This window comes from Erythrolamprus reginae, chromosome 1 (genome assembly GCF_031021105.1).
Source record: "Erythrolamprus reginae isolate rEryReg1 chromosome 1, rEryReg1.hap1, whole genome shotgun sequence".
NCBI lineage: Eukaryota > Metazoa > Chordata > Lepidosauria > Squamata > Dipsadidae > Erythrolamprus > Erythrolamprus reginae.
The window spans coordinates 203,391,379-203,404,687 of record NC_091950.1 but is presented as its reverse complement, the minus strand read 5'-3'; the positions used below and the strand labels follow the sequence as shown (position 1 = coordinate 203,404,687).

The following is a 13,309-nucleotide window of genomic DNA, read 5'->3' as shown; positions in this document are numbered from 1 at the left end:
GGAGAAAATCCATTTATGTGTTTGTTAGGAGTCCACACTAACTTGATGGCATATAATAATCATCATTATCATCATCATAAGCATCTCTAAGGGTCTTAATCTTATTTTTTTCAAACCTTCCTAATACATCTTTTTGACAGAAATGAAGCAGACAATTTTATTTTAAATGTAATAAGTAATGAAACAAGATGACAGGGACAAAAGAATAGGAGAAAACTTTGTACGCTGATAATACCTACTGAGCTAGATTAAAAGCAAAAATTGCTCACCAGAGCAGGAGCAACAGTAATTGAATTACAAGATGAAAGGTTTGAAGTGCAGAGGAGGGAGGTGGGAATCTAAATGTATATCAACACACAAAATTATCTGTCAAGAGTGGCTAAATAAATGGATGAAATATGAGTCTGAAACCCCGTTCCTTTTACTCTTTCCCCTGTCCTCCAGACAATTTGAGAATCCTTGGATGGCATTTCCAAGTCCATTTTTGAAATGAGGTAGATCAAAAAGTATTAGAGATTTACAAACTGTCAGCTGGGGAAACTGATTTTCTTCTTTTAAGCAACTTTCTCTTCTGCACTTAGATTACTCAAATGAAGATTGGACAAAAGTAGCATCTACTAGCAGATTTTGAGGTGAACTAGAGTACATTAGATAAAGAATTTGTGATTCTACATGGTTAAGTTGTAAGAGCAACAAGATTTTTTAATATTTATTTCAGGCTTTCACAATAACATAAGTTTGGAATCATCAGGAAGTGACATTCTGAATGAAAGCAGTTAGTCCAATCATCTTGTGTCAATGAAATTTTTTTTTAGATTAAAGTACACTTTGAGCATTCTGTACGTGCCTTTTGTATGAGAGATAGATTTTGGCCACCTACAAAAAAGGTAGGTGGTTCTAAGCATCCAAAAGCTTATTCATATCTAGCAGGTAAGTTATTATGAAAGTCAGCCTGGAGTTCAGCCTATTACAAGCCATTTCCACATAACACAGAGCCACATTTACTCATTATTCATTTTCTGCAATGCACTTCACATATTCAATTCAGTTCACAACTTCAACACTGAATTTTGGCAGTCATCATTCTAAAAAAAAAAGACTTCTTTTATGGCAATCTAAAGAGAGAAAAATCAATATTCTTCTTGCCCACAGATTACTGTACTTACCACCTCGATTTGTGAAATTGTTACAAATATTTATCCCATAAACACTTTATAAGATATTAAAACAGACCTTATTTTTTTTAAAGGCAAAAAGAAGCCAACTCATCTCATAATTCAGTTTGTTCTTTAAAAAACATCAGTTAATAAATATGTCTTATTAAGTTAAAAACTATAAGTAAGCAAGTTATAAATAACCTGTTCTCAAGTTATCATTTGGGAAACGCTTGAAATATTTTCATTAATGACTGTGAATGATAATTAATGCACAGGTTGAAAAAAACTGAACAGTCTCTTTCACACACACACACAGATATATAAGGTCTGATATCTAAAACCACTTACCTGCTGTAGATCTGCAAGAGAATATAGGTGGATCTGCTGAAGAAGATACTCCCTGGGAAAAATTCTGAGAAAGAAATGCAAGAGCAAAATATTATTTGAAGATTTCCTAAAAGATAAAAGAACTGTCCTGGCTAATAGATTCTAATTGTATATGCATAAAATAATGTAGATAAATATATTCTGTGCAAGATAATAAAAAAGTCTGTGTGTTTACCAAAAGGGGAAAAATACCTATATTCAAACTGACATATCAGGTATTCAGAAACCAAGTAACCTTTTTAGAAGATCACCATTCAATTCAATTTAAATCTTAGATTCAAAACTCTAGAAATAGTTTGTGTAATTTGTTCTTGTTCATTCTCAAGTCTCTAGGATTCTGTATAGAAGCCAAGAGTGCATGAAACTTCCCCTGTAGATGGACAGATACAACAGTTCACATATTGTTCAACATATTCTTGTAACACTTAAAATAGAAAACGTTACCCTTTTGTTACAAAAGTTGAGTAACAAATATGGATGCTACCTTTCAAAAAGTGTCAGACTTCAATTAAGCACAGTGATAAATCCTGACTTTCTGATCACATAACTTCATACTCAGGAATTTGCATACGTTCAGCATTGTCAGCTATATACATCTCATACCATAGATATCAAATCTTACAGATCTGTATCATAAATGTTTATATCCCATCTTTTCAAGTCAATGGAAATGTGAACTCTGAGTTCATTTTGGAATGAGCGGCACATAAATACAATAAATACACTTGAGATGTACAGCAGTTGTATTTTTTATTTTTATTTAAATATGATGAACTCAAAAAACTACTGTGTTTCCTCTGTCTTATATTTTTTTGAACCTTGAAATAAGTGCTTGGCCTTATTGCCATGCACTCAAAGGCTTGATTGGGCTTATTATGTCTTATTTTGAGGAAAACAGGGTACCAAATTATATTTTTCTTTAAATGTTGTTATTATTATGATGATCTGAAGATATGCCCATTATTTTTGCCAATGTAATATATTTTAAATATTATTTAAATGAAGAATTATATATGAATAATATATGAAAATATACAAAATATGTGGTGGGCAAAAAGGTGATTTGTGTCTTGTGAGACCGTAAGGTATTGATATTCCAAAATTTCCTCAATTTAATTCTGAATGAAAGCACTCTTAAGGATTGCATGAGACAAACACATTTAAGCACATTATCAGCAAAAGAATTGGAGTAGGAAAAACATACTTATTCCTATTACCATGGAAACTAGATTACGGGAAAAGCTTTTTTAAACAACTAAAACTACTCAATTTTGTTGGGTTGTTTTATGGAAGCTCTCTTTATTGTGGAAATGTGTCTTGTTCATTTTGATGGAAGCAAACAGCAGAATGCAGCTGATGATAGCACTCCAAGTGCATTAAGAAGTTTCCTTCATCCCACTGAGAGAGAGCAAAGGACCCTCACGGCCACCAAGATCATGTGCTTAATGGATGGAACCAGCTGAATTGCATCTCGGGGCTGAGTGCTTCAAAAGTAATATTAAGAACAAATCCCAAGGCTGGACCAAGGACAGTTTAGACAGGACAAATTTAGCTAAATTTTACTGGGCATAAACATTCAATAGATTTCTGCAAATTAAAAATTAACCATAAAACAAATCCATATCAAAATAGCACCATAAAAAATTTATGAAAAGAATGAATACATGGCATTACCCAAATGAACTAATTTCAAACTTAGCACCATTGTGTCAATTTGTGTTTTCATAAAGCTTTATGTTTCTTACTAATTTTTGAGAAATAAGAGTGAATCAATCAATCAATCTTTACAGACCAGAACAAAAAGAATTAAACAATAAACTTTAAAATAAATTAAACCAACACTGAACAGAACGGAAAATAGAGCATAAATAAATAAACAACAAGATATTATAATTGATAGTGAAATCCTCAGTGGGTGACAAAGGTCTGCCTAATTTTACAGACAGTATAACAAAATTTAAGATACGGTCAGAGAAACTGAATCATGCTGATCCGACAGTAGTAACTGTATATAAAAGAGATCAAAATTTCCAGGAAATTTAATCAGGTAATGTGTTTTGAGTCTGTTAATCCCTATAGATAGGGCAACACAACAGGATATGAACTGTAGTTTTAATGGCCCTTGTCCACGGAGGTAGAGTTTCAGTTCATTTGGAACTTTTTTATATCAGCTGTGCAGAACTGCAACGGGCAGAGTGTTAAAACCAACTAGAATTAATACGCTCCAAAATTTAGAGGTACAGTAGTTATCTTTCTATATAAAAGCCTATTATCACTCACTCACTCCCTTTCTCAACTGGAAATTTTTGATCTGAAAGGGTCTGGGGGGATTTTGGCTACACACTGCTTCTCATGTCTTTTCATTTCTTTGCTAATAGAATTAGTTTGAGACATAACTTCCAACACCTTTCATCTATCCTCACCTTTTACCTTATCAGGTATGCATCTGCACAAACAGTAAGTAATTGCCACTGCTCCTCTGCAAACAAAATTTAAAGGGAGGGTGGAGTCTACAATTTAAAAGGTTGTATATTTTTGTTGGTAATATATATTATCAGCAGGTCATTAACAGCTAGTTTGTTATCAGATCATTGGAATTTTTTGTTTGAATTAAATAATTAGATAACTAATCCAAAATGACTGCAAATGGAATGGCCTATACACCATAATAAAATCAAACAAATACTGGAATTCATTTAAATCAATGGGAAAATATAAAAATCAAATATTTTTCTAAAATGAAACATAGCTTACTATTTCTGTAAACTCACCACTAAAGGTTATTCAAGAAGTTAAAACATGTTTTAGGTGATTGTGATTTCATTTTATTTCTTATATAATTATTCCTTCACATTTCTTTTCTAATAAGGGTTTTAAAATTATCTGAATATTCCACATCCTTTAATAGTTTAAATCTGAATGTATTTAATTAGAAACATTTATTAATAATTTTGCTTTGTTCATACCCAAAAATATTTTACAGAAAATGTAAAAAATTGTTAAGATTTTTATGCATTTCAATAGGGAGCTGGTTACTTTTTTTGCAGATGCAGTTTTATGATAAGCATAGATTAAAGTTATTAAATATATGTTGACTATGAATAGAGGCAATTTTTCAAGCAGTGTTTTCTAAACATGAAAACAAATTTAAAACTCAGCACAACTTTTAAAGGCAATAAACAATAGAAAAATATTTTTATTTATTTATTTAAATAACAATAATTTTCATGTTCCATATATTTAAATAGCTTTTTTCAAATTTGCTACTAGAAATTTAAACAGCAGTTTAAGAAAGTTTCTTATGAACATTTTAAATACAATAGTCCCTATTTAAAGTCAGTTCCTGAACTTATGATGGCATTAAAAAAATGAGACTTGTGATCAATCCTTGTAGTTGCAATCGTTGTAATGTCCTTGCAGTCATGTGATCATGATCCAGGCATTTGTCAACTAAGTTGCAATTAGAATAGTTGCACTGTTTTGAAGCATATCTACATTTGTGACTTTCTGTTGTCTTCCTACAAACAAAATCAATGAGGAAGCTGGCAGTAAGTTATAAATAGTAGTCATGTGATGTCTTAAGAGCTATGCAAAATTCACTTAATGACCACAATTGGAATATCAGAACTGCCATCCTATGTCATCACAGTTGCATGACTTTTTTATTTAGCAACAGTGTTTTTGGTCCCAATTATCCTCATTAACTGAGAACTACTTACAGGGCTATTTGCTACTATATAAGTGTCTATGTACTGTATAAGTGTCTATGGACATCAGTCATCCAGATCATGGTTGTCTCAATGATGCGTTTTCAAAAGGCAACTGGACTGTGTTTTATTTGTTTTGTTTTGTTTTGAGAAGGAGAAGGAGGAGGAAGAAGTTTCACATCTCATCCATCTAAGCTTTTTGGATGAGAAGTGAAAAATCATCTTCCTCAAAAAATATTTTTTTTTAAAAAAAATCCAGTTCAGTTGCCTTTTGAAAAAGCACCTTTGAGACATTATTTATTAGCTGACTGTTTTTTTCTTTGCATTGGTGACTGGGAATGAAGTTGCAACTATATAAAAGCAAACGTTTTAGACTCTACTGAAAATGATCAGTAAAGTTGAGGTGCTTTTCAAAAACACTTTTTAAAGTGTTTTAAAAGTATTTAAGTGTTTTAAGTTTTCATCCTTCCTGTTATGATAGCTAGAGAAAACCTTTTCAAGCACAGAAAGTTTTCAGTCCAATTGTTAAACGAATTGCTAGACACTGCTGTGATAGTGACTTTCTACAGTAATACAAAGTAATAAAACATAACAGAATATAATATATAAGAAGGTAATTTATCTTGATTTATGTTAAAAATAAGTACCATCTCATTTTGTATTGAAGTACTATATTATTTCTCAATAACTTTTGACAAAGCAAAAGGAATACCCTGCATTCTACTGAGACCTAGTGAATCAGACATTCCAAGCTTATAAATTATCCTCCCCCCAAAAAAAAATAGTCTATAAAAAATGCTGCATTTGATTAAAAATCATTTAATATACAGTATTGAGATTACAATAATTACCTATGAATGAATTCCATTATCGTGCAAAATGTTACTCACTTAGTAAGATGGGAAAACATCTATAGCTTTGAACACTGCAGCCAGAGCTGCAGGACTGGTGAAATCTACACCAGATTTGTCCCTGTGGGTTTCCATGCTTCAGTTGCTCATCTCTCAGAACTTCAACATTGCTACGTAAGAATGCTAAAGGAGCAGACCTCCAGCTCTACTTTTAATGTCCAATACTCTTTTGTGCAAGTAAGAAGCGATAGGAGCCCAAAGCAATTTATCCAGTCAGCCCATTGCTTGTACTCTCACATTATGAGATACAACTGTAAAGGAGCTTGCACACCACAATGCTTTTATGACCTTTTTGGCAGTGTTCGTTAAGCAAACCAATGATTTGCTATGGGCACAGTTTTGCTGGAAACCAGAAGTGCCAGTTTTTGGTGAAACTGTGGTAAAACATGATGTGGTGACTGGGATGCTGCAAATGACTGTAAATCTGGCCATGTTGCCGAGTCCTCAAAGTTTAACCACATGACTATGAAGGGGGCCCAACTATCAACATTTCAAATCCAGATCAAATATTCCCCCCTCTTTTTTTGTTGATCATAACCATTTGTAAGTTGAGGATTATCTACAGCTAAATCTTCTAGCATTTAAACTACAGTACTGGGAAAATATTGTTTATTAAAAAGTCATTACAGGATGATTTAGCAACTGTCAGGACCTGAAGGATTTAATAGCATGAATGTAAAGAACACTTTTAAGCCTTGGAGCGCAAATCTGCTCTTAGACCTGGATAATATAACTTTGTTTGATTAGAATTATTTCAATGTTCAATCTATTTTTCTTGAGGAAATAGTGACAGAACAGACTTACTGTATATCCATTTGTATTACTATTGGTCATATGCCACTGGAGAGCCCAATAAAGTGGCTCAGGCAAAGAGAAAGGAGATACATCAGGATCTACAGATTGGCTTCTAAGGAGTACCAAATAACTACTGACTAATAGTACTAATGGGAGTTATATTGGGATTCTTAAACTGAATAGAAGTTGATTCCTTTAGGCTGCAGGTTCTGGATCAGCCCAAAACTATCTAAACCTTCACCTTTACTTTTGATTCTGAATATGCCATCTACATTCTAATTATTTAGGTATTTAATTAAATACCAACTACGGTAAGTTAAATAACCATTTTGGTATAGGCAACAGGCAAGAAACTGGGAGACACTGAAATCACTCTTTTTTAGTAATAACAAGTCAATGATATCACTTCTGAAAAATGTTACAAGAATATTGCATGGGTTTGTCTGGTACAAAAGAAGATAACAAATGAGCATCTAGACTAAAAAAATATTTTTGTTAAAGATGCACTTTTATTATAAGAGATATACCCTCAAGCATATTTATACCTTCAGCCTACATGTTAGGCGACAGAAATTGTTTTGGCATAAACATGTGCAATTTATTATATTCCATCTTTCTTCAAACCAACAACTTCTCTTGAGTTTCTCTGTGAAGCTCTTTTTTGCCTTTTCTCATAAGGCTATCTATACCATAATAGATTTCCTTTAAGATTAATCACCCTATGTTCAGTCCTCCTTGCAGTGAACTGTTCATAGTATGCTACACTTTGCTTTGTGAAAGTTTAACATAATGACAATGTTTTCAGACAAGCAGACACATGCCACCAGGAAGGAAGGGGAAAGGAAACTGAATATCATTTGTCTGGGGACTACAGTATAAAAAAATGAACTGGGATTCTGGCGGCACTCATGCTGATAAATTATAAGGTTCAAACCAGGTAGTATACCAACCCAGATGGCTTTTTAAGTCCAAGGTTAGTTACAATTTATCTAAATTAGGAGAGAAAATTAAACTTTGTACTGTTGTTCAAACGTAAGACTTTTATAGACCTTATTTAGCCTACAATAAGATTTGATTTTCATCTTCATTGTTATTTCCTCAATCACCTTCTGCAGGTGTACACACACCTATTAACTGCTTTTCCCCAAATGATAAGCTTAATGTAACTTTTTACCAAGTTTGAAAATAATCCAACATTTTAACTCTCTGCATTATTTCCAATCTACGTCCTAAATTTATTCTCTCCATTTTCTACACCATGTCCACTCAACTGCTTTACTCTCTAATCCCCCTTTGTTTCCTTCTTTGTCATTTGCAATGGTTCTTATTTTCTCAGGTTTGCTTTTGTTCCTGTGCTACCTTGAATGCCTCTTCACAGCTTCCTCTGTACCCTTTTCTATCACCTTTTTCCATCAGCAGTGGCTCTTCCGTGCCTCTGCTAGTATCCTCATTCCCCCCCCCCCTTTGCCCCATGTCTTCGAGCCCAGTTGCTTTTCACTCTCTGTTTCCTTTGATCTCTTTTTTTCTGTTCTCTTCATTGACTTGCCTTGGCCCTCCCTGCCTCTTTATTTTAATCAAACACTCTTTTTTGCTTTGCCGTTAATCAAAAGCTTGTAATCTCTTTCTCTGATGCCTTTTCTGAACTGAATCTCCTATAAAGTATCTAGCCTTCAATTTCATACTAATTGAAGGAGATATCATAGCCAGTATTACAAACAAAGGAAATCTTTGAAAGTAGGATAGGGAAAAGCAAGGCGATTCTTAAAATGATATTAAGAAAATATCACAGGTGACTCCAACTTCCTTTGTTTCACAGTCCCAAATAGAGACAATGCAAATGCCTTCATAATAGGAGTGTAGCTACTAATACACTTTAGTAATATTAATACTTTTATTGGTTTTTGACATTATTAATCCTGACATCAACCAAGGTTATCCCCTAAACAGCCAAAAATGATTTCCTTTGGATTACATGAATATGTCAAAGCAAACATGCATATGTGTATGCGCACAGAGACACACATCCTTTCTACCAATGCTCAGAATAATTGGGACATGGATGATAGCAGTAGCAGTAGACTTATATAACGCTTCAAAGTATTTTACAGCAATTTACAGAGTCAGTATATTTCCCCCAACAATCTGGATCCTCATTTTACTGATCTCAGAAGGATGAAGTCAACCTCATGCCGGTCAGAATAAACCTGCTGGCAGTCGACAGAGGCAGCCTGCAATACTGCATTCTAATGACTGCGCCACCATGGCTCCACTAACCCACTACGACGATCCTGTTTTTCAAATGATAAGGTATCTCCATTCTAGGCAGGACATAGTTTCCAATCTCTCAAAATACAGGAGATTGAGAATGGGATTTCCATTCTGAGCCCCTAATGCTTTATTTTCTCACTCTTTCCTATAGCTGGAGTTGTTAAAGTGTTAGATGACTGAGTGACAGAAGAAATGAAGAAAAGTGTTTCCAAGCCCACAACTTTCACCGTATTTGTTTAGGATGCCAAAAAAGCTGATTTTTGTTTTGTTATCAGTGATGATTGAATTAAATATACTGCTGCTCTTCCAGCATTAATCACAAGCATAAGAATCCTGGACTCCATATATAAGTGTGATTGTTTTTATGCAGGGACTTATATCTACGCTAGTGAACAATCCAGTTGTACTGAAAGTTCCAGTTACTCTTCAGAGGCAGACCCAATAGGTTATATTTTAATTGCTGGGTCATAGGAAGTAAACAAAGGAAGTGTAAGAATGGCCAAGATATTCTAGAGTGGAGCTAGCAGCTATCTAGCAATTGGAAATACCATAAAGAGACTTAAAGGAACAGAGTTATAAAAGCCCAAGAAATTTGAGCATGTTTCTATAATTGGACTTGGTGAAAGTTAAAGAAATTGAAAAAGAATAAAGAATTTGAAGAAAATATCCCACATGGATTTAAAACAGCGGTTCTCAACCTGTGGATCGTGACCTCTTTGGGGGTTGAATGACCGTTTCACAGGAGTTGCCTAAGACCATTGGAAAACACATATTTCCGATGGTCTTAGGAACTGAGACAATGCTCCTCTATCCGTCGCCAGATGGGTCCACCCACATGCAAGTAGATTACTGCAAAAAAAGGTAAGTTTCATAATAATTTTATTATTTTATGGTTGGGGGTCACTACAACATGAGGAACTGTATTAAAGGGTCACAGCATTAGGAAGGTTGAGAAGAGACCTTGGTCCTTACCTGATAAGCCTCTTCTCGTAGTCAACATCCAAGTATGGGATGTTGATACCGCCCAGATGGGGGGGGGGAACACAGTGGGGTAGCAAAAATTGAGCTCCACCCCAGAGCTCCCAATTTGCACTGAAAGATGCTGAAAGAAAATGCAGGGCGTCCTGCATAAGCCACCCCCACAGTGTGGTAATAAAAAATTTGGTAGCCCTTCACTGGATGGGGACTCCCTATGAGCCACTAAGATCATTCCCCACCAATGATGGATTTGAGTTACTCCTCTGTTTACCATAAAATGGATTATGATTAGATGTACTCAGGGAAGGGACAAGAAGGAGAAAGAGGAAGTAGAATGGAAGGGGAGAGGAGTAGTAGAGGGAAATAAGAAAGAGGGAGAGAAAGAGAAAGAAGGTAGAGGGAAAAGAGAGGTAGGGGAGTAGTGTAAATATTGAGGGAAAACAGATGGGCGACAAAAAAGGTGTAAAATTAGGATGTTTGCTTATGGTATATTGCATAGTAATGTTTAATTATACCTGTTTTGATATGATTGATGGTATATGTATGGATGTTTATGTGAAGATGGTGAAAAAATATTTTTTTTTAAAGAATGGCCAAGGAAAGGAAGATGGTCCCAGGAAGCTAGTCCTCGACTGATCTTCTGTCTTACCTCCTTCGCAGATCTTCAGCCACTGCTGCTCTACAGCTGAATAAATAGGCTCGGAGGGATTTCAGTTGTTGTCTCAGACGGGCCACACTTGCCAATGGCTCAACATGTCTGTACAATATGGGATTTTCTCTCTGAATGTCAATCAGGGGCTCTTCATAAACATATTCCAGGAACTCTTTGGCTTGCTTTGATACCTAAAAGGGGGAAATCCATGAAGCTTATCTTCTAATAAATCTTTAACTGCTGAGTGGAAATCACTACATTGCTCTCTTAGTGGCAATATGTTAGCATTATTTATAAGACATACTATAATCTTATTTATTACAAAAGCACCCTGAAGATGCTATAATGTAGATATAAACTAAATTCTGGTGTTAAACATTTCAAAGAAGCAAAATCAAATTAGTGGAATGTTCCAGAAGTTATACTAACTATAGGTATTAAATCAGTGGCTACCAAACTTTTTTTGGCCATGCCCCACCTAAGCAACTCTAAAATCCTGATTCCTCCCCACCCCCATGATATACAGTATAATTCTTACTATTCAAAAAGTGAACTGCTGGTCATGCAGAAGAAGTCTAAAAGGCCTTTAACTTGTTTTAAACAAGCTCCCAATTTCCCCCATTAAAAATCAAATCCCCCCCCCAATGGGGCATGGGCCCCATATTGGGAAGCATGGTTTTAAATAAAACTACATCTACCAGGGTCTGTGGAATCTAATATAAACTCACTGGCAAAGACTAGATATAGCATGTAAGTAGCAAAAGGCTGCTGCTGTGTGCAGTTTTGTTATCTTGTTTTCCCTTAATTACCGTATGTCTCAGAGTGTAAAACTTGTGTGAAATCTAAAAACCCAATAGAGCAAAGGAATAAGAAGAGTTGTAGAATAAACAAATAGTCTCCTCTCTGAATTCCCAGTCATTTTCAGAAACCAATTGTGATGATGGAGGTAGGAGAACAGAGAATTCTTTAAAAACTTTAACTCTGATGAAGATTATTACTATTTTAGTATTTTGATGGATCCCCACTATCTTGTAAACATAGCTCCATCTGCCACAAATGATACTATGCAGAAATGAAACATAAGGAACGTCTCCCTGGATTTCTTCACTCTTATGAGCTAAGGATTTTCAGTGTTGTTCTTAGGCTTGTAATTCAATAACATGGGGAAATAGTCTAATAAGAGAGGTTTTTTTTCTCTCTTTCAAACCAAAAGCACTGCTATTTTGTTTTGCATTTTAGCCCATCTCCTACATTTTCATGACTCTTCATTCTTATAGTCTAGAATGAAAGTTCATATTTTTCACAACTGGTGAATGGTGAAACACTAGTAGGGAACCGACAATTCAAACAATAGTTTAGTAAAATGCACCATTACTAAAGTTGTTGTTATTAATTGCAATAGCAATGAGAATTCAGTGAAATGTGCTACTTTTGGTATTTTTGGAGCCATTTTTGTTTCTTTTTTCTTTTTGCATGCATATATCTAAGAACTTGACAAATTAAACAAATATCTCTGTTAAATATTTTCTGTTCTCTTTCTTAATATTAAGTTGCACTTAATATTTAAATATTTTAAATAGTTACATAATTTATTTATTCTTTTATATGCTACATTTTTATATCACCATATTTAATTCAAAAGGCTAAAATTTTAATATAGGAATAATCATACAAAGCTAAATGCTTGAAAGTTAGATGCCAGAACTATGGCTTGAAGCCAGATTCCAGGTCATATTGGACTTGTATTCTAAGTCCAATACAAATTCTGTATTTCTTAGATTTATATTCCACTGCCATTCAGGAACTCAACACAACACACATAGTTCTCTCTCTCTCTCCTATTTCCCCCCACAAAAACAATATGTGAAAGTAGGTTGGGCTTAAGTGCCTAATTGCAACCACAGTTCTATGAACCAGAAGTAGGATCTCCTGGCTCGTAATCCAACATATTGGTTCTCTTACATACCGTAATTGTTAACATAAATCTTTTTTCTTATACTTTAGGGAGGGATGTGCCTGAACTACTTCTGAAAGTTATGTTGTTGGCCTGAACCTTAAAAATGTTTCAGACTCTTTTGTCCAGGTCATGGTTCCTCTGTATCTCTACCATTCTTGCCTCAGTCTCTACAGGTGGGTAAGCTAATGGATGGTTTCAACTTTTCTATTTACCCCCAAACTCAGTGCCAAGATTGGTAAGAAGTGTCCAGTTTCCTTCCAGCTGTCCTTTGCACAACTTTTAGAGATTTTTGAGGACAATGACAAATGAGGCCACAAAATAAACCAAGGTTTTTCTGCCACCTCTGGATAGTCTCAGGTTAACAACCATAACAACCAAAACTATGGCCCAGCTGCATGGATATTTACAACAGTTGCATGGCATGCATGCGGATTGGGATTCTAATGTTTGCTGATGTCAGCAACTGAAACTTTCTACTTGGAGGCTGAGTCTTGTAT

The 13,309-nt window shown here is 34.6% G+C and overlaps 1 protein-coding gene across 1 annotated transcript in view; it reads right to left on the bottom strand.

Annotated features, from left to right (window-relative positions):
- Positions 1-13,309, bottom strand: part of PLEKHM3 (pleckstrin homology domain containing M3) — a 77,857-nt gene that overhangs the window by 21,305 nt on the left and 43,243 nt on the right. The window contains exons 5-6 of the mRNA XM_070731959.1: positions 10,853-11,046; positions 1,506-1,569 (exon numbers count right to left, since the gene is read on the bottom strand). Coding sequence (XP_070588060.1) covers positions 1,506-1,569; positions 10,853-11,046 — 258 coding nt within the window. The remainder of the gene's footprint in view (positions 1-1,505; positions 1,570-10,852; positions 11,047-13,309) is intronic.